This window comes from Sinohyriopsis cumingii, chromosome 6 (assembly GCF_028554795.1).
Source record: "Sinohyriopsis cumingii isolate HCF-2022 chromosome 6, ASM2855479v2, whole genome shotgun sequence".
Classification (NCBI taxonomy): domain Eukaryota; kingdom Metazoa; phylum Mollusca; class Bivalvia; order Unionida; family Unionidae; genus Sinohyriopsis; species Sinohyriopsis cumingii.
This window is the reverse complement of record NC_142966.1, coordinates 39,432,010-39,455,886: the sequence shown is the minus strand read 5'-3', so window position 1 is coordinate 39,455,886 and position 23,877 is coordinate 39,432,010. Positions and strand designations below refer to the sequence as shown.

The 23,877-nt window shown below is 35.1% G+C and overlaps 1 protein-coding gene across 2 annotated transcripts in view; it reads left to right on the top strand.

Moving 5' to 3' along the window:
• Window positions 1-23,877, top strand: part of LOC149796752 (uncharacterized) — a 162,354-nt gene that overhangs the window by 87,251 nt on the left and 51,226 nt on the right. For both annotated transcript variants that reach the window (XM_089961402.1, XM_089961401.1), the window contains 2 exons: window positions 14,674-14,751; window positions 18,547-18,631. In XM_089961402.1, the coding sequence (XP_089817528.1) occupies window positions 14,674-14,751; window positions 18,547-18,631 (163 nt within the window). The remainder of the gene's footprint in view (window positions 1-14,673; window positions 14,752-18,546; window positions 18,632-23,877) is intronic.

Sequence of the window (23,877 nt, the reverse complement as noted above, 5' to 3'; positions counted from 1 at the left end):
TTGAATTGACATGACTGGTTCATTCAGTTTGACATGTAGTTCTATGTTGAATTGACACCACTGGTTCATTCAGTTTGACATGTAGTTCAATGTTGAATTGACATGACTGGTTCATTCAATTTGACATGTAGTTCTATGTTGAATTGACACCACTAGTTCATTCAGTTTGACATGTAGTTCTATGTTGAATTGACATGACTGGTTCATGTAGTTCTATGTTGAATTGACATGACTGGTTCATTCAGTTTGACATGTAGTTCTATGTTGAATTGACATGACTGGTTCATTCATTTTGACATGTAGTTCTATGTTGAATTGACATGACTGGTTCATTCATTTTGACATGTAGTTCTATGTTGAATTGACATGACTGGTTCATTCAGTTTGACATGTAGTTCTATGTTGAATTGACATGACTGGTTCATTCAGTTTGACATGTAGTTCTATGTTGAATTAACATGACTGGTTCATTCAGTTTGACATGTAGTTCTCTGTTGAATTAACATGACTGGTTCATTCAGTTTGACATGTAGTTCTATGCTGAATTGATATGACTGGTTCATTCAGTTTGACATGTAGTTCTATGTTGAATTGACATGACTGGTTCATTCAGTTTGACATGTAGTTCTATGCTGAATTGACATGAATGAGTTCATTCAGTTTGACATGTAGTTCTATGTTGAATTGACATGACTGGTTCATTCAATTTGACGTGTTGTTCTGTGTTGAATTGACGCGACTGGTTCATTCAATTTGACGTAGTTCTATGTTGAATTGACACGACTGGTTCATTCAATATGACGTAGTTCTATGTTGAATTAACACGACTGGTTCATTCAGTTTGACATCTAGTTCTATGTTGAATTGACATGAATGAGTTCATTCAGTTTGACATGTAGTTCTATGTTGAATTGACATGACTGGTTCATTCAGTTTGACATGTAGTTCTATGTTGAATTGACATGACTGGTTCATTCAGTTTGACATGTAGTTCTATGTTGAATTGACATGAACGAGTTCATTCAGTTTGACATGTAGTTCTATATTGAATTGACATGACTGGTTCATTCAGTTTGACATGTAGTTCTATGTTGAATTGACATGACTGGTTCATTCAGTTTGACATGTAGTTCTATGTTGAATTGACATGACTGGTTCATTCAGTTTGACATGTAGTTCTATGTTGAATTGACATGACTGGTTCATTCAGTTTGACATGTAGTTCTATGTTGAATTGACATGACTGGTTCATTCAGTTTGACATGTAGTTTTATGTTGAATTAACATGACTGGTTCATTCAGTTTGACATGTAGTTCTATGTTGAATTGACGTGACTGGTTCTTTCAGTTTGACGTGTAGTTCTGTGTTGAATTGACATGACTGGTTCATTCAGTTTGACATGTAGTTCTATATTGAATTGACATGACTGGTTCATTCAGTTTGACATGTAGTTCTATGCTGAAGTGACATGACTAGTTCATTCAGTTTGACATGTAGTTCTATGTTGAATTGACATGACTGGTTCATTCAGTTTGACATGTAGTTCTATGTTGAATTGACATGACTGGTTCATTCAGTTTGACATGTAGTTCTATGTTGAATTGACATGACTGGTTCATTCAGTTTGACATGTAGTTCTATGTTGAATTGACATGACTGGTTCATTCAGTTTGACATGTAGTTCTATGTTGAATTGACATGACTGGTTCATTCAATTTGACATGTAGTTCTATGTTGAATTGATGTGACTGGTTCATTCAGTTTGACGTGTAGTTCTATGTTGAATTGACATGACTGGTTCATTCAGTTTGACATTTAGTTCTATGTTGAATTGACATGAATGAGTTCACTGAGATCATTTGAAGGAATTATGCCACCTGGTTGCCCATCTTCCTGACTTCAGTTTCCAAAACCTAAATTTACAAACTTTTTGGGATTGCAGCCAAATTTGGCACGCAGCTTAATATTGATAAGGACTTAAAAAGTTAAAATTCCAGCATTCCATAGCTTCAGGAGCTATGCCCCTTTGATTATCCTTTGATGTCTCAAATATTACTTTACCAAGGATTGTTAAATTTCAATTAAATATGGCTTTCAGCTTCATACTGATGATACCTGAATGGTGGAAATGCCAACTGTTTACAGATTTTACTACTGCCACCATTGTGATACATCCATCACTATTACCTCTGTTGTGATACATCCATCACTATTACCTCTGTTGTGATATGTCCATCACTATTACCTCTGTTGTGATATGTCCATCACTATTACCTCTGTTGTGATACATCCATCACTATTACCTCTGTTGTGATATGTCCATCACTATTACCTCTGTTGTGATATGTCCATCACTATTACCTCTGTTGTGATATGTCCATCACTATTACCTCTGTTGTGATACATCCATCACTATTACCTCTGTTGTGATACATCCATCACTATTACCTCTGTTGTGATATGTCCATCACTATTACCTCTGTTGTGATATGTCCATCACTATTACCTCTATTGTGATACATCCATCACTATTACCTCTGTTGTGATACATCCATCACTATTACCTCTGTTGTGATACATCCATCACTATTACCTCTGTTGTGATATGTCCATCACTATTACCTCTGTTGTGATATGTCCATCACTATTACCTCTGTTGTGATACATCCATCACTATTACCTCTGTTGTGATATGTCCATCACTATTACCTCTGTTGTGATATGTCCATCACTATTACCTCTGTTGTGATATGTCCATCACTATTACCTCTGTTGTGATATGTCCATCACTATTACCTCTGTTGTGATATGTCCATCACTATTACCTCTGTTGTGATACATCCATCACTATTACCTCTGTTGTGATATGTCCATCACTATTACCTCTGTTGTGATACATCCATCACTATTACCTCTGTTGTGATATGTCCATCACTATTACCTCTGTTGTGATATGTCCATCACTATTACCTCTGTTGTGATATGTCCATCACTATTACCTCTGTTGTGATATGTCCATCACTATTACCACTGTTGTGATACGTCCATCACTATTACCTCTGTTGTGATACGTCCATCACTATTACCTCTGTTGTGATACGTCCATCACTATTACCTCTGTTGTGATATGTCCATCACTATTACCTCTGTTGTGATATGTCCATCACTATTACCTCTGTTGTGATATGTCCATCACTATTACCTCTGTTGTGATACGTCCATCACTATTACCTCTGTTGTGATATGTCCATCACTATTACCTCTGTTGTGATATGTCCATCACTATTACCTCTGTTGTGATATGTCCATCACTATTACCTCTGTTGTGATATGTCCATCACTATTACCTCTGTTGTGATATGTCCATCACTATTACCTCTGTTGTGATACATCCATCACTATTACCTCTGTTGTGATATGTCCATCACTATTACCTCTGTTGTGATACATCCATCACTATTACCTCTGTTGTGATATGTCCATCACTATTACCTCTGTTGTGATATGTCCATCACTATTACCTCTGTTGTGATATGTCCATCACTATTACCTCTGTTGTGATACATCCATCACTATTACCTCTGTTGTGATACGTCCATCACTATTACCTCTGTTGTGATACGTCCATCACTATTACCTCTGTTGTGATACGTCCATCACTATTACCTCTGTTGTGATATGTCCATCACTATTACCTCTGTTGTGATACATCCATCACTATTACCTCTGTTGTGATATGTCCATCACTATTACCTCTGTTGTGATACGTCCATCACTATTACCTCTGTTGTGATACGTCCATCACTATTACCTCTGTTGTGATATGTCCATCACTATTACCTCTGTTGTGATATGTCCATCACTATTACCTCTGTTGTGATATGTCCATCACTATTACCTCTGTTGTGATACATCCATCACTATTACCTCTGTTGTGATACATCCATCACTATTACCTCTGTTGTGATACGTCCATCACTATTACCTCTGTTGTGATATGTCCATCACTATTACCTCTGTTGTGATATGTCCATCACTATTACCTCTGTTGTGATACATGCATCACTATTACCTCCATTGTGATGGATCTGCCACTAATACATTTATTGTGATACATAGATTACTAATAACTATATTGTGATATATCCATCAAGAATACCACCACTGTGATGCATCAGTCACAGATACCTCCTTTGTGATGCATCCATCACTAATACATCTATTGTGATGCATCCATCACTAATATCTCCATTGTGATAATGCAACACTAATAACTCAGTGTGATACATCCATCACTGATATTTCCATTGTGATAGTCATCATTATCTCCACTGTGATACATCCATCACTAATACTCCCATTGTGATACATCCATCATTATCTCCATATACATCCATCACCGATATTTCTGTTGTGATACATCCATCATTATCTCCATTATGATACATCCATCACTAATATCCCGATTATGATACATCCATCACTGATATTTCCATTGTGATACATCCATCATTATCTCCATTGTGATATAACCATTACTTTTAATCTACTGTTATCCATCTGTCACTAATACATCTGTTATGATACAACTATCTCTACTTCATTGTGATACATCCATCACTACTTCTCCATTGTGATTGCATGTACTGAGTGACCTTGTTTACATTTTGGTGTCACATGTATAGTGAAGATATTAACTATGAAGTATATCTGATGGTTTAAAATAATTTATACCACAGCACTAAATTTGATGTCCCGAAAAGATGATAAAGAAATAATGTTTTATACCATGGCACTAAATTTGATGACCCTAAAAGATGCTAAAGAAATAATGCTTTGTACCATGGCACTAAAGTTGATGTCCCTAAAAGATGATAAAGAAATAATGCTTTGTACCATGACACTAAATTTGATGACCCTAAAAGATGCTAAAGAAATAATGCTTTGTACCACGGCACTAAATTTGATGTCCCTAAAAGACGATAAAAAAATTATGCTTTGTACCACGGCACTAAATTTGATGTCCCTACAAAATTATGAAGTAATACTGCTTTGCACCATGCACTAAATTTGATGTCCCTAAAAGATGATAAAGAAATAATGCGTTGTACCACGGCACTAAATTTGATGTCCCTAGAAGATGATAAAGTAATAATGCTTTGTACCTCGGCACTAAATTTGATGTCCCTAAAAGATGATAAAGTAATAATGCTTTGTACCACGGCAAAAATTTGATGTCACTAAAAGATGATAAAGTAAAAATGCTTTGTACCACGGCACTAAATTTGATGTCCCTGAAAGATGATAAAGTAATAATGCTTTGTACCACACCACTAAATTTGATGTCACTAAAAAATTATATAGTACATGTAATAATGCTTTGAAATTGGGTTTGGTGCTTTATGGCAAAGCAACACAGGTTATTTAATGCTGAGGCACTTGGTGCAGGACACACATGGCAGCTGACCTAGGCATCTAATGGTAGTAATTCGGTGGTAGCAAGCTTTAATGTAAGTGATCTAATTAAGTATATGTTTACTTGGCTACAGTAATCTGCTTGTATTAAAGAGTAAAGGGCAAGTACAGATAAAAGAATGGCATCACCCCAGTTTCATTAATATCATACTTGTCTATTCATCTGCTTTGGCAATGTTTGGTAAAATCATAGTTATTTATTTTTGTGTTTTGACAACATTTGTAATTAATGATTGTTTATTTATTAAGATTTACCATTATTTTTATAGCTGCATATAATTGTATAGGATTTTACAGAATTTTTGAAGTAAGAAAGATTGAAAATAGAGTATTCACTACATGAACAGACAGTCAGTCCCTGCACCAGCTATTCATATATATATGTAGTGCGTAATCGATTTCAGGCTTCATGATACATGAATCCTGCATAATATGAGGTTCATTTCATAAATATGCACCTGTAAATAGTTTGTTAACAGTTTTTTTTTTAACAGTTATCTTCAGTTTTATATACACTTAACAGAATTGTAATTATCATTACCTTTCATGTAGTACTTAATGGTAATACGTTTGGAAGGGTTTTACTCTGCTGGGTTTAGTACCTGATTTATAGTTTACCAGACCTCTTACATTCATGTACCAAGTTGATAGTGGATCATATCACTGATAAACATTTTGTTCTTATATTTCACTTTATCACTTTTAATCTAAATAAGACAGCTATATCTTGCTTTTTCTCCCTCCCACCTGGCCTGTTTTATTGATTCTTTTTTGGGTTTCTGGTTTTAGGGCTAACAGCATGTGGCTTTTGTGGGATTTTGCATTAGACCATCGTGAAAATTCAGTCTGTTCATGATGTATTTTTTGGAAAAACACCATTAGTATCAGTCTTGCAATATTAAACAAAAAGTTCTTCACATTTAAGTAAAATTACTGCTAAGGAAAATGTACAGAGTATATTTCTAAATTAAAGACAGTAACTTTACATATCCACAAATATAATTTGAAGAAAAAAAAGTATAGCAACTGCTTCCCTTCTATAAATTGTCACATCCAATACAGTTTTAAAGTAGTGGTTTCCCCCCCCCCCCCCCCAGTCATGTGGTGTGTCAATTAGCACAATATCCTATATATATATAGCATTGTGTCTGCAGACTGAATGTAATCCTGTTACTGTAATCAGCATTTTAGAAATTAATTTAAGCATGTTAGGAAGAATTCTGATAATAATAGACTGTGATTATGGTTTTATTAGAATCAGTACATGTACCATGTTCACTTGTATATGGTTTCACCTTCAGTTACACATAGTACCAGTGCATGTAGTAAGTAGGTCATGGTGTAGATCTTCTATACCATATTCATATAAATATGGTTACACCCACTGTGAGCAGCATAGAGCCAGACCTTCAGTTACACATAGTGCCTGCAGGTCATGGTGTCGAACTTCCATACCGTGTTCACCTGTAAATGGTTGCACCCCCTGTGAACATCATAAAGCCATACCTTCATCTACACATACATGTATCACCAGCAGGTCGTGGTCTGTACTGTCCTCTAACAGTTATATGAAGTTGAATGAACATCATTATATGATGGTAAATTTGGGTGTATACTGTAATCAGTGACACGGTTATATGCTACTAGTAAAACAGTATTTTGATGTAGTACATTGTCTTGCCTATTTTGTACCAGCTGGTGTAAGGGGAAAACTGCATCAGGGTGATCATAGTCTGGTTAGCAGAAGCTTGATCTGCCTCAGTAATCAATAAACCAAGCCACTGCAGGCATGTATTAATTCCCAGCCTTGCAGATAGTCAGATTCAAATGAACCACCTAGTGGATGTTATGATTCATCCTTCACATGCAATTATCATTTCGTAGAATAGCCTTAACCATCAACAGTTATAGAGTGGATTTTAAATTCAAGTCAGTTGTGACAGAAATTAATCTTAATGCAAAGAGATGCAAATTTTTCTTCCCTTTTTTAAAGTGGATTTTGCCTGCAAGAATTTTTTTAAAACATTTTTTATATTGAGATTAAATTGATAATGGAAGGCACATTGGATGTGAATAATTGATTCATTGTCATCAGAATAAGTGCATGGAATGGTGTTTGTTATGGGAAATATTTTATTCACATTGATATATATATATTAAATGGCAAGTGCAGATTATTGATTTTTGCCATTGTTTATCGTGTTCAGGAATGAGCCTTTTCCCTATGACAGCACATATTGTACATGTGTCCAGTTGTATCCAGCAGCTTTTTCAAAACAGACTGCAACATTTTTCTGCATCAGCTATAAGTGAAAAATGATTGACCTTTTTACTTGAACAAATGAAGAATGCTACTGACTGTGGCATCACCATAGATTTTATCTTCTTTCACAAATGCTGGTATTATTTTCTTGAGTCAAATGTTGAGGGGACACTGCACCCAAGACAAGGTAAGCGATCATCAGCCAAGTGTATGCAGAACTTGGCTAAAAATAAATGCATTTAATTGATACATTTTCAATATAATCCCTATATTTTTCTATGATTTTCCCTGCATTTTTCCAGATATTTATTAAATAAAATGCTTTATACAACCCCAATAATTTTGTAAAATAGGATTGGAAGGCCTGTACTGTTGATGAAACTTTTTGAAATATTCCTCATGTTTTTGGAAAATATTCTGATGCATTTTTCTCATTTATTAAATGAAACTTTTTGAAATGTTCCTCATGTTTTGGAAAATATTCTGATGTATTTTTCTCATTTATTAAATGAACAAGTAGCTGTTGTAATGTGCCATACATACTTTTGATTCGACTCCAGCTGCAAACAACATAGACCCCAATCTGCTGGCACATTATATGATCTATATTGCTTGTTTTCCTGTTTGTTTCCTACAGACTGTATTGACCCAGACCTATCAGTACATTATGTGCTGGGGCCCCGAGTGGCCGAGGGGTCTAAAGCGCTCACCGTTCCGGATCACTGCCATCTGACCTCTGTCTGTGTGGGTTCGAGTCCAAGGCTCGGCTAGCATGGGTATGTGGGAAAGCCTGCCAGTAGCTTCTCGTGGGTCAGTGGTTCTTCCCTGGGTTTTCCAGGGTTCTTCCTCCACCAGTTATACTGGCCGCCATGTATAGCCTATCTTGTGCTGAAAAATGGCGTTAAACCCTAGAACAACAACAGCATTATGTGCTGACAGGGCTGAGTCTGTTCAGTTGACAGTTTGACTTGACTTGTAAGCAAATAGTTTTGGTAGATATTCTTTGTTCATGCATAAAGTCCTTTTGTAGGAGTTCTGTTATTAACCTGATACAACGTGTACCAAACTCAAGAAATTATAGACCAGTATCTATAGTCTGAGCTTGCTGGTAGATAAAAATCAGTACTGATTCTATTAATGTAAAGTCAAAATAATAAGTACACATATAAAAATAGGCCTGTATGAATAATAGGTGTACATGTTATTTTTGTGGCTAAAATTGCATGCATCGTAAAAGTTAAAATTACAGTTCAATATGTAAATTTTCCTATTCGTTTTGTTGTTCTGTTAATTTTTTATTCATTAGTATGACTGTCCATTTACTTGTATCTTGTGTGATTCTGCCATTTTTTTCTTTCTTTCTTTTCATTTAGTATTGATCTTTGAAGAATTTGGTTCATATTTTGCTGGATTCATGAAGTTGTGAACCTTGAAAATTAATTACACACTATGCATTAATGACCATAGCAAAGGACATTAATGCATCATTTTTAATCGGTTTTCAAGCTTATGACTTAATGAATCATGAAACTTAATGATAGCCACATATGCATATTGTGGAATTGATATTTAAGCTAGGAATTTCATTGAATTCTGTAAAATATAAAGTTTAATTTGTATAATTATAAATAGTCAAGAAATAATAATGAATCTCAGAAATAAATAACAGAATTATATTTAACTATTGGTTGCAAATGTAAGAGTACCGTATTATACTAGCTTATAAGGTCGAGTAAAAATACAAACCACGATCCAGATCTGCAGTAGCATAATACACCAGCAGATCAGTGTCTTTGTTGTTTGTTCTACTGATTACTCTTTACAAACTGAACAGACCCAGATCTTCATCACATTATGCAATGGCAGATCTGGGTCTTTGCAGTTTACAGTTGGAGTCCTTGTATAAGCGGACTGCTTTGGTGGCCTAGTGGTTAGAGTGTCCGCCTCAGATGTGGGAGGTCATGGGTTCGATCCCTGGCTGAGTCATACCAAAGACTTACAAAAATGGTACTAATAGCTGCCTCGCTTGGTGCACAGCATTAATAGGTTAGTGCTAGGACTGGTCGGACTGGTGTCAGGATTAAGTGACTGGGTGGGACATCATGCTACATGTCTGCAGCATGATGTCCGGTGCTAGACATCACTATCAACTGCCACACTGCAGACATTGTAGCGATATGGCTGAAGAATTGTTAAAGCTACGTGAAAAATCCAAATCACACACACACATTGGATAAGCGAGTATATACAGTATACAAGAAGGGCACATGAATACACAAGAAGGGCACATGAATACACAAGAAGGTCACATGAATACACAAGAAGTGCTTTCTTGTATTGCAAACTAAAAACATGTTTTTCAGTATTACATGATGCAGATGTGACTACATAACTAAAAATAGAAAAACACTTAAATGACAACTGAAAACCTGCTCAACAGAATATGACCAAAGGTTCAAGAAAGCACCCTGACAGAAAAGTTTTTAAAACTTTTACAGATGATGCTGATTCATCATCAGATATGGCTTTGTTACTAAAAATATAAATTCATTTCAATGACATCTCAGTAACCACTCGGCAACTTGACAAAATTTCAGAGAAAGCATTCGAGCATGAAGAACATTTTGAAAGAAAATATAATGCATTAGCACTTGTCATGTATGTAAATGACATTGTAAGGATGTATTGGCAAAGAAAGTATAATGCATTAACACTTGTCATGTATGTCAGTGGCATTGTAAGGATGTATTGGCAAAGAAAATATAATGCATTAACACTTGTCATGTATGTAAATGGCATTGTAAGGATGTATTGGCCAGCCGTTATTTTAATCAGAATATTTTAACACTGTATGTAAGCATATAATATGTTATATTCGTGTAAATTGATTTCTCTCCATTGAGATGTTATAAATTGGGGAAGGGGAGCATCGTGGATGTGTATTTTAACACTGCATGTAATTGCAGAGAGAGCATAATCTAATTAAGTCAAACAAACAAATAACAACTTTCTAAGTACTCTATGCCTGATTGTTGAATTAAATTGTTTTATTATTGTTTAAAGGCGGTAAATTGGCTCCAGTGAGCTAAGTTTCTTATTACGTAATGCAATTCTGAATTTAAATAAAACTTGTCCAAGTCCAACACTTTTCAGATTTGTACAAATGATGTTCTGCAATCAAATATGACTGCTGTTACTAAATGTTGAATTACATTTATGCAACTTTACTTCAAGAAACTGCTGAACAGAATTTGACAAACTTTGACGTGCCATCAAATATGGATGAAGATACAAAATAGAGAAACCTTGAAACAACAGTTTTCATAACATTGTGCAGTCAAAAGCATTTGAAGAAATTTTGACAAAAGCATCCATACTTTTTCAGTCAACTGCTTTTGCATTTGGCTATCAGCCAGGTGTATGATCGGAGGCCAACTTTGGCCTATTGTTACAGAGTTATGGCTGATGTTTGAGCTGGTACTTTGTACTTCCGTTTAATTTCTGCACAACAACTTCAAAGATTGGAATCAAGTTTGATATGAGGCATTCTTTGACAAAAGAACTTGGGTGGGGTTTGATTTTCACCAGTTAGGCTCCAGTTTGACAGAGAACTTTGCCCCTCAGTTGCCATGACATGCTCCAAAATGTCAGAGTTTATAAAGAAATTAAAAACTTTCATGATCTCAAAGGATGACCGTTATTTGCCTGTGGCACAAGAAATGGAGTCATTAACACAAGCTGCTACATTAGTTATAGAACGACATAAGAAACAACAGACAATAATCCATACTTTCTCCATGCCAGGCTCTTGAAATGTGAACATCAGGAATTATAAGGAGCATTTAAACATTTTGGAGTAATTTCATAGTTCCAGTGGACTTACAGTTAAGTTAAAAAGTACTGTATTTCATTCCTGAGCTGTTTCTTGTGATGAGGACTGTGTTTCTATGTGGAGCAACTGTATTTATCCATGTGAAAGAGTATAATTTTCAGTTGGAATGTATATTGTTCAACTAATTCTTCATTAAATGCATGTTTTAAAAGTAAAATAAATAAGTTTTTTTAAATTTGTGCACATTTTCACACAAAGACACTGAAGCTTTCATACCTGCACCCTCCGTCTCTCTGTGTCTCTGTCTATGTCTCTCTCTTTCATCACATAAGTGCTCAGAAGGAGATTTTTGTCACATCTGCAAAAGCCTCAGTAAACTGGAAACTTCTAGAAACCTAGGATAAAAAAATTGGGTCCCAAAGGTGTTTGGTTTTGAGAAGTTTGACAGTGTGTATCTATATTTATATATGACACATATTATTTAAAAGCCATATCAGTGGCTTGCCTGAACTTGTCATTTGTGTGTGAAGTTATTGTCATATGAAATGGCCATTTATTTTACATTCACTTCAAAAAATCACAAAATCACAAACTCTTCAAAATGACCAGTCAGAATTGGGTAAATGGAAACGAGATTTAATCATCCGAATTTTGAAATGATTGAATTTGATTGAACTGATTGAAATTTTGAGTTTTACACTTTTCCAGATCTTGCAAACCTATCTCAACACAGTAATTCCTTCATGCATGGTGCTCATTTCTCTGCCAAATACCTAGGTATCCACATCAGAATTAACCATGCCCAGAAGACAGAAATACCTAGGTATCCATATCACAATTAACCATGCCTGGAAGACACAAATACCTGGGTATCCACATCACAATTAACAATGCCTGGAAGACACAAATACCTAGATATCCCCATAACAATTAACAATGCCTTGAAGACACAAATACCTGAGTATCCACATCACAATTAACAATGCCTGGAAGACAAATACTTGGGTATCCACATCACAATTAGCAATGCCTGGAAGACACAAATACCTTGGTATCCACATCACAATTAACAATGCCTGGAAGACGCAAGTGTCACATTTTACCAGAAAGCACATCATAGTGGTACTTAACCTTAAATTAATGTCATCATGAAACCGACTTGCAGTTGCCTACAACTGGAATATGCCTCTACATCAGGCATGGGCAACTTGTTGCAGGGCACAGGCAAGATAAGTGATTTATAAAGCCATACCCTTGTAATGTAAATTAGTGAATACAACCAGATCACTGGTCCTACTTTTCCCACCCATGTTCTATAATTTAGTATCTCAAGTAGAAAGCTTGTCTATCAACTTGAATCTGCCAAAAATATGCTGCCAGATGGGTGAAACAAGAATACTTACATCCAGTGTTACAGATATGTTAGTCACTAATTTTGGGATGATTTGACCATCGAAAAAAAAGAAATAAGACTGAACCTCATTTATTAAATGACAAAAGAACTTTGTTGATATCCCAAAAGAAAATCATCTAATTCCATTAAAGAGACAAGCTTGTAATTACCATAATATTGCCTATAGAAATATCCAGGTTTATACAGGTACTGTAAATGCTATAATATTGCCTATAAAAAGGTCCAAACTTGTACAAATATTGTAAATACCACTATATTGCCTGTAGAAAGATCCAGACTTGTACAGATAATATAAATATCATAATATTGCCTGTAGAAAGATCCAGACTTGTACAAATACTATAAATACCATCATATTGCCTATAGAAAGATCCAGACTTGTACAGATACTGTAAATACCATTATATTGCCTATATAAAGATCCAGACTTGTACAGATACTATAAATACCATCATATTGCCTGTAGAAAGATCCAGACTTGTACAGATACTATAAATACCGTCATATTGCCTATAGAAAGATCCAGACTTGTACAGATACTGTAAATACCATTATATTGCCTGTAGAAAGATCCAGACTTGTACAAATACTATAAATACCATCATATTGCCTATAGAAAGATCCAGACTTGTACAGATACTGTAAATACCATTATATTTCATAGAGAAAGATCCAGACTTGTACAAATACTATAAATACTATCATATTGCCTATAGAAAGATCCAGACTTATACAGATACTGTAAATACCATTATATTTCATAGAGAAAGATCCAGACTTGTACAAATACTATAAATACCATCATATGGCCTATAGAAAGATCCAGACTTGTACAGATACTGTAAATACCATTATATTGCCTATAAAAAGATCCAGACTTATACAGATACTGTAAATACCATTATATTTCATAGAGAAAGATCCAGACTTGTACAAATACTATAAATACCATCATATTGCCTATAGAAAGATCTAGACTTGTACAGATACTGTAAATACCATTATATTTCATAGAGAAAGATCCAGACTTGTACAGATCCTGTAAATACCATTATATTGCCTATAGAAAGATCCAGACTTGTACAAATACTATAAATACCATCATATTGCCTATAGAAAGATCCAGACTTGTACAGATAATATAAATACTGTTTCCTCCATAACAACATCATCCACTGGAACTTGATACCTGCTGACAGAATTAAATTGCCAGATATCTGTAAATTTAACTATGCATTTAACTGCATTTATTAAGCTTTACCATAATTTAGTTCATACTTTATTTTCTTGTATTAAATGTTTGCCATTCTGTTTCTGTTAAACAGGAATAACAATCTTTCTTCAGACACATACCTGAACCAAACCTTTTTCCATGAATACAGCTGCCTAGATTACTACAGGAGCCCCAGTAATGGGTTATGAAGTTTTTGGAATATTAGAATAGTTTAGATTAGAATTGCTTAGATAGGTAATACACACACGCACGCACGCACACACACACACATGCACACACACACACACATCAAATGATGTTGACTTGAAGACAATAAGCACTCATTTTTATTAGAGAAAAATTTTGCTGGAAGTGAAAATTTACATCTGAAGTATCCCAGCAAAATCTGAAACTTTCCATGTATTAGTTGATGTTTCTCTTTCATTATTCACATTTCTTTCCTTTTGCTTTTCAGCCTAATTCAGAGGCCAAGTCGACCAGCCAAGAGAGTGAGAAAAGCTTAATAAGTGTGGATGGCTCTGAAAATGAAGAGGTACTCAAAAGTTACACTAATCTATCACGTACTGTACACCACAGGTGTCAACCTTGATGACATGTTACACACTGTTGTTATACATTCACACAGGTGCCAATCTTGATGACATAATGTGGTACACTGTTGTTACACATTCTTATGTACTTACTGTATACAGATGTCAGCCTTGATGACATAATGTGATAGACTGTTGTTATACAATATTCTTTTTTTTTTTTTTTGTTTTTTTTTTTTTTACTCTGCTGGTCATAAGATAGACTGTTGTTATACATTCAGTTTTTTTTTTTTACTCTGCTGGTCATAGACCAAGAGAGCCTATGAGATAGCCTGTTTTTCGTCATACATCCATCCATTAGCACAAGTCTGTTATCACTACTCCTCCTAAGCAACTTGGAAATGCTGCCAATTTTTACACATACTTTCATCCCAAATCTAGTTGCTCCTAAATAAAAATAGTGCAGGCTTGGAAATTTTATTGTAACTCTTCCTGAATGAATGGTTGTATCATCATGGGATTCACTAAGAAATTTCTTATGCTGCTGATCTGATTCCAATATGGCTACATAGGTAGACCTCTTGGAAATCTAGTTTTTGCTACCACACCTGAATGAAAGTTATATCAACTGTGGTTTTTTACCAGAAAACGTCTTTTGATCAATGGTTGGTTCTAAATTAAAATGGTTCCATTTGGAATTCCAATAGTTGCCATCTTGAAAATCTTGTTTCTGCAACTCGTTGAAAAGTTGATGGTCATTTCAATGTGGAAGTTTTTAGAATGACTTCTTTGTTCTGAATGCAAATGGTGCCAATCTGACATCAATTATGGCAACCTTGGAAGACATCTTGAAAACCTTGTTATAAATTCTTCTGAACAGAAAGTCATTTTCATGGTGGGTTTTCACTGGAAGACTTCTCTGATGTCTTGTTGGACCTAAATGCTCTGACATAAAATATGGTGACCACAGGAGTCATCCTGGAAATCTTATAACTACTTCACCAGAGAGGATGGTATTATCAGCTTAGGACTTCTTACATTGTGTAGTTGGTCCTAAATGAAAATGGTTTCAACCTAACTTCCAGTATGGGCACAACGAAAGCCATCCTGACAATCTTTTTATGCTACTCCATCTAAATGGAAAATTATACCAGTTTAAGGTTTTCACCAGAAGGCTTCTTATGGTGTCCAGTTAATCTTAAACCAAAATTGCACTGATGTCATGTCCAATATGGCACGACAGTGGCCATCTAGAAAATCATATCGCTACCCCACCAGATGGAAAATAATATGAAAATTGGGTTTTTTATTCAGTATGGTCACCATGGCAGTCATCTTGAAAACCTTCTCCTTAATAGAAAGTCATATCAGCATTAGGTAATTATAATGTATAGTTGGTCCTGAATGAAAATGGTGCTGACCTGACATCAGATATGGCTGCCACAGTGAACATATTGGAAATCTTGTCACAGATTCTCATAAATGACTGGTCGTATCAACATGGGGTTTGTCACAAAAAGTTCTTTAATGATATCCACATAGTCCTGAGTGAAAATAGTACTGATCCCGCATCCAGTATGCCTGCTAATTTTTGAAAATGTTATCACTATAGAATGTCAGGGATGGTTTAAACACTTAGCATTTAAAAATAATCTAATCTTGAATTCCTGGAAATTCTTTTCAGCCAGTAGAGCATCGTGTCCCTTCAGGGGACTCTTGTTAATTTACCTTCCTTGGTATATCAAAAAATTAAACTTTTGTATTTTTAGTGTAGCAGAACCAGTATATACTGAACTTGAATTTAGAAAATTATCCTATATTCATCTTCGCTAGCCAAGGTTCCAGTATGTTAACCCTATATAAACTATGGTGGATTGATCAGATATTTCCATGCTTTGGGTTGGTGAAATTCATTGAATGCAGCAGCAAGCTACTGCATCCAATCAAAATTAAGTTATTCAAATTTTAAACACTGTTCCTACATGATCAAGACAAGGGGGAGCATATAACTTGAATGGACTCGTACGTAAGCAATTTTCCAGTGCTGGCTCTTGTTTGTACAAATACCTTTCACTCAAATAGACTTGTAATGGCTTCTCCTTGGTACAAAGTCATACTTTCAGTGTTAAACTTAGTATTCTTTTGAAGTCAGTTGCCTCCACCCTTTCAGCCCTTGTATGATGCACCACTGTTACTTGCTATTAGTTAGTTGGCATTACATACTAAGGGAGGCTACTCATGAAATCCAATAGATGTTGCTAGGACAAGGCACTAAAATATCTGCTCAATCTGCCAAGATGTAGAAAGGGTTTACACATCAGAACCTTGGCTAGTGAAGATGTCTTTTATAGTGAAGTATAAATTTAAGCCGGAATTATTATATAGTCCATGTATTGGTATTCCCCACTTTGACATTGACTGAAAAATATAGTGTTACTTGTATAACAACTTTGTGATTATTTGATTATTCAGTCCTTGTCAAAGGGGTTTCTCTGAGTTCAGAACAATTTATTTTAATAGCGATAATACAATACCTGTTTGCAATAGTAGCAGGTAAGTATTACTTAATCAGATTTAGTTTACCCTCCAAAAACTAACTGTAAATCAGACTAGGTGCTAGCTAATTAACAACAAGAATATTTCCTCTGGAGTTTGATTATACTCCTTCTATGATGCAGATATAAAATGTTGCTATTTTGATACTGTAAAGAAAAGTAAATATCTTTAAATAGAAAGTAAGCCAGAGCAAGAAGAGACTGGAATCTTGTTCAGGTTTGATCCAAATTTTAAATAGCCATGGTTCAGATTGGAGTGTTTTGTGATGGAGTCATTTTTACCCATTGAAATAGAATGGTTCCATTTATAACGCTGATTAAGAGAGCCATAAAATTTGTGCCACTTTATAAGCATTGTTGCCTTATATTGAAATGTCACTTGCCAAGCATGGTTGCCTTCTATCGAGGTGTCTCACTTGCCAAGCATGGTTGCATTATACTGAGGTGTGTCACTTGACAAGCATTGTTGTCCTATACTGAGGTGTGTCACTTGCCAAGCATGGTTGCCTTATATCGAGGTGTGTCACTTGACAAGCATGGTTGCCTTATACTGAGGGTGTCACTTGACAAGCATGCTTGACTTATACTGAGGTGTGTCACTTTATAAGCATGGTTGCCTTCTACTGAGGTGTGTCACTTTATAAGCATGGTTGCCTTCTACTGATGTGTGTCACTTTGTAAGCATGGTTGCCTTTTATTGAGGTGTGTCTTTTTATAAGCATGGTTGCAGTATACTGACGTGTGTCACTTGACAAGTATGTTGCATAAAATCTGTTGTCTGTGACCACACCTGTGTTACAGAATGTTGTTGTTGTTGTAGGGATTAACGCAATTTTTCAGCACAAGATAGGCTATACATGGTGGCCAGTATTAATGGTGGAGGAAGAACCCGGGAAAACCCCAGAAAGAACCACCGACCCACGAGAAGCTACTGGCAAGCTTTCTCACATACCCACATTGGCTGAATCTGAGACTCGAACCCACGCAGACAGAGGTGAGATGGCAGTGATCCATAACGGAGAACGCTTTAGACCACTCGGCCACTCGGGGCCCCATTACAGAATGGACTGTGCTATCCTGAAATGTTCTTTAGTCCATGACCATACAGTTGTTTTATAAAAGACGACACTATCTTTAAATGCTCTAATATCCATGACTATACCCGTGTTATAAGTACCCTTGTTTCATTTGAACAGTTGCAGTCAAGATTATCAGTGATATGTTTTGTCTTTCTATCTGCAGGAGGATGTTTTTGCCACCAACTGGAAGTCCTCTGTTGCAAAAGTGAGCACAGAAAAAAGGCTGGACTCGTGTGGAAGTCAGTCAGGTGGGTTTAATAAAGTGAATCAATTGTAATGTTGTAGGATGGGGAAATTCCACCCAAGAGTTTGATTTTGCAGGCAGATATGAGTCTTTGCAGAGCTCCTGCCAAAAAATTATGACCAAAAGGGTGGGATTTCCCATATTGATGATGGTGAGCCTAAAGTTGCATTGTGACATTATCTCTTTCTTATCACTGTTGCTATATGTACCTGACACACATACCAGTTGAGATGTAAAAATACTCTGTATTAGCGTTGTAGAATGCAGTCACTTGGAAGTGGATTGATAGTGGCAGAATGGGGAGGGGATCTCAAATCTCACTGATAGGAATAGTGTAATTTTTTCCTCCGATCTGAATTTAATGCCAGATCTGACGACAATGCACCATGTTAGAGATATATGACATCACTGATTTTCCTGTCCCTGGCTGATGTGTAATATTGAATATTTCTTGTATCTAAGACTGCAACATTTAAACTTATAAACAGCTTGGTTTACTATACTTCTGGTAAACATTTACAAAATTGGTAAGCATGTAAATGAACGTGCATGTAGCTGTCATTAATGCAGAAACTTATAGTTCCATGTATATTTGCAAATATTAGGATTATTATGGTCTTTATGTTAATTCTTAGGGTATAAATATGATATTTTCACATTGAGTGGGGCATAGCTGGGAAAAAAACTAGAAGCTGGTAGAATCTTTTGTTGTGCACATTATGCATCAGGTTAGTTTAATAATAATGCTGATAAATATTTGTTTAAACAACAGTATTTACCATAAGAAACAAGTTTGCTAACGGATATCTTGATTAGTTAATTTTTGAAGGTTACCTGTTGTCAGTGAGTAGGTTTTACATTGATAGAAAATAATTTAAATTTCAATTAAATGAAGACAAAGCTAGTCTGATAACTTTTTTGTGTGTAGCATAATCCATAATGTGTTAAATACTGTGCATATATGAAAATGAATTCAAGTATAGGTCACGTGTTAGAAAATTCATGTTTCAGTCATATCCTGTTCGAAATTACAAATAAGACATGTATAAAAAATGGTAGTCCTTGTTTGATCTGTATCACATTGTCAACAAACAAATCAGTAAACAATTCACTGTGATATTCATTGTCACCATTAGCACATGGCTGTATAGTTGTTTTTTTACATGCTACATGTATATATACTTAAATTGGCCTAGGTTTTAGTCTGCCTGAGACAGCTGTCATTTTGTTGAGTCTACCAAGGAGATGATGTTATTCATAGAGAAATAAAACATATGAACAAAATATAAATATTTACAAGCATCCTTCCAAGATGTCTCACCTTCAAATAACTTGACAGCCAGATATCTGTAGTTTCAAAAGATTGGAAATTTAATTTGCATTTTATGCCGCCATTGGTAGTAGCATAAACTTTTTTTTTGCAAAAAGGAAACTTTATGGCACAATAAACATGTGGCAGTCATTTGTGGAAAATGCACTACTCTATCAAATTCCTTTGCTTTTGTTCAAGTTTGTTGCTGACTTCTCTGATTAAAGGTGCTTTGTTTTTATTAAAGATTGTAGCGGGCTTGTTTTGATGAATGGTGCATGTGTTATTGAAGTAACTGCTAAAGGCCAACTTTGAACAACCAAACAAATGCCAGTTTGATATTGCAGTGGCAAAATCAATGAACTGGAGAACAAATAATGGGTCAGAACTGATAACTTGTTGACATAAATGATTAGGATTTTGTTCAGTTTGGGACTTTGGGCTACTGTTGACATACATGTTTATCTGTTCTATCTCAATGTCACCATAATGATGACAAATTTGGTAGTAACAATAGACCACAGGACCAGGACTATGCAATTTCATCAACATAGGCAGTGCACAACATTATTTTGGTCATTGTAAGCCATGTATACATGTATACCTTTTAGTAAATGTTACAGTTATACTTGTATCTCTGTATGAAATACTAACAATTTAAATTAATTGTAACTTTTGTCTGTGTCACTGTTCCTGAATAGAGCGTCAAATCAGATGGAGGTTTCACTTAAAGACTTTTGTCTAGGTAAACATAAATGAAAATGGAGCTGATCGGATTTGTAGGAAGGCTGCATGCCATCTTGAGAATCTTGTTATCACTACTCTTGAATGGATGGTCATATGAACAAAGAGCTTGTACCAAAAAGACTCACACAGCCAATATGGCCGTCTTGAAAATCTTATCAGTTTTTCCTAAACGAATGATCATATTGGCATAGGGGTTTTACTGAATGAATGATCATATTGGCATATGGTTTTATTGAATGAATAATCATATTGGCATATGGTTTTACTGATTGAATGACCTAATTGGCTATGGGGTTTTACTGAATGAATGATCATATTGGCATAGGGTTTTACTGAATGAATGATCATGTTGGCATAGGGTTTTTACTGAATGAATGATCATATTGGCATAGGGTTTTATTGAATGAATGACATAATTGGCATAGGGTTTTATTGAACGAATAATCATATTGGCATAGGGGTTTTACTGAATGAATGATTATATTTGCATAGGGTTTTACTGAATGAATGACCTAATTGGCATAGGGTTTTATTGAACAGATAATCATATTGGCATAGGGGTTTTACTGAATGAATGATTATATTTGCATAGGGTTTTACTGAATGAATGATCATATTGGCATATGGTTTTACTGAATGAATTACATAATTGGCTATGGGGTTTTACTGAATGAATGATCATATTGGCATAGGGGTTTTACTGAATGAATAATCATGTTGGCATAGGCGTTTTACTGAATGAATGATCATATTGACATATGGTTTTACTGAATGAATGACCTAATTGGGTATGGGGTTTTACTGAACAAATAATCATATTGGCATAGGGGTTTTACTGAATGAATGATTATATTTGCATAGGGTTTTGCTGAATGAATGATTATATTGGCATATGGTTTTACTGAATGAATGACCTAATTGGCATAGGTTTTACAGAATGACTGAGCATATTGGCATATGGTTTTACTGAAAAACTTGCCAAGATGCCTGGTTGACATAAATGAAAATGGTTCCAATCTGACATCCAATTTGGCAGCCACAATGGCCACTTGGAAAACTTGTTATTGCTAGATGGCTGGTCATATCAGCATTGTGAACTACTTAGAAGACTTCTTGTATCTATTTGTTTCTAATTGGAAATGGTGTGACTCTCATAGCTAGTATGAATACTGTGCTTTCAGCAAAAGACTTGTTATGATGTCTAGTTTGTACTATTGGAAATGGTGCTGATCTGACATCCAGTATGGCCACCATGACTGCCCTCTTGTTATCCTTACTTTTGTAAAATGGAAAGCCATTCAAACATGGGATTTCCATATGACGATTTCTATGATGTCTTTGTGGTCTTAAATAAAAATAGTACCAATATGTTCACTACACAGCAATTTGAAATTTTTTATATTGATGAAGAATATCATTACACCCAGCAGATAAAAGGAAAAAATGGTCTTATCTTGAATTCCAGAAAATTCTTTTCAGTCAGTATAGTGTCAGTCCCTTTGAGGGACTTTTGTTACAGTTTATGACAATTTATGGCATAAAGTCCAACAATATATCCATAATCCAAAATTTTATGTCTTAGACTTATATAATTCTGATATACTGATCACTATTTGACCACATGTAGACTATCATATTTATCAAAATAATTACATGGCAAATTTGAACATATTTTATAGTGTCCAGTTTGACCTAATTGTCATGCACTGCCCAATGTACAGCAAGAGGTTGTAGGAATTTGTGAAGGTAGCCAGATGAATGACTCAATTCATGTTCGATTTGTCCACATCTGAAATTAGCTAACTGCTGGCTGTGAATAACAGCAATGTTGCAAAGAGTCATGGTCAGAAAAGGTCATGATTTGTGGTGAAAACCACTTGCTATTATCAGGACTTGCCACAAACTAACATTCATTGGGTACTGGGCCTTATTGTCAGTGTGCTCTTTAAGATTGGTTGTCAGTTAAACTTTTTTTTACTTTCGATGTCTGATTTTACAACAGATGAATTAAGAAGAAAATAACAAGAAATAAGAAAAGAAGTTTCACAGAAATGGTTAATATTCAGGGATTTCAGACAGTCACACTGATGAAGTACTAGTATGAAGAACATAATGTGACTTTGCATTAAAAGCAAAGAACATGTTTCTTAACAATAACAAATCATTGTGATATAACTTCATGCTTTTTGTGAATTTTCTTATTTCTGCTTATTTTGTTTGGGACATTAGCAACACTTATCAAATATATTATTTCAGGTCATAGTTATTATCTGTCTTAGATGAGAATATACATTTTTATATAATTCTCTTGATAAATTTAATTTCTTAGTTATGTTACAGCAGTGCATGTAATTACTGTTAAAGTTTGTACAGCAGTCCCTCCTAATTGTGGTATTGTCAGTGGGATTTGTTACATCCAGCAGTTCAGACTTGGAAGCATTTGAAACAAATGACCGTGTTATTGGTGGGAAATGTGTATCTCTAGACTTAAAATAAATCAGTTATGAATGTCCCTTTACAGCCAAAACATTTAGATTTGTGACCATTTGTTGCAAAGTTTGTAGCTCTTTAAGTAGATGTAAAGTGCTTAAAATAGAGTTAATTAGTTACAGAATAATTTAGAATTAATCAACTCTCAAAGAAATATTTGACAAGTAATTTCCCACTTAACATATCATTTTTGAAAATTCCAGTACACATCAAAATCATACTAAGGAGAGTGGATATAATTTGGCTCTAATTTGGCTATAGAGGTTAGGTATTGTGCATTTCGGTTTGTGTGCTAGAGTTAGGTAAATGTCTACATTTAGGTATTGAGCATTTCGGTTTGTGTGCTCGAGTTAGGTAAATGTCTACATTTAGGTATTGTGCATTTCGGTTTGTGTGCTCGAGTTAGGTAAATGTCTACATTTAGGTATTGTGCATTTTGGTTTGTGTGCTAGAGTTAGGTAACTGTCTACAGTTAACACAAAGTCCATAAGTTCAGCATTAGTGTAGAAAGGTGTTTTGAGAATGCATTCTCTGAGGTTGGCTAGAACTATTGATAAGCTGAGGGTGGCCTTAACACAAGTAGCCAGTCAGCCAGTCATGCAATCAAGGAGTCACGATGTAATCCTAGAAGGTTTCATAAGGAATTAAATGTGTATAAAGAAAAACCCTCATGTTTGTCCAATTTCCTAGTTACATCAGAATAG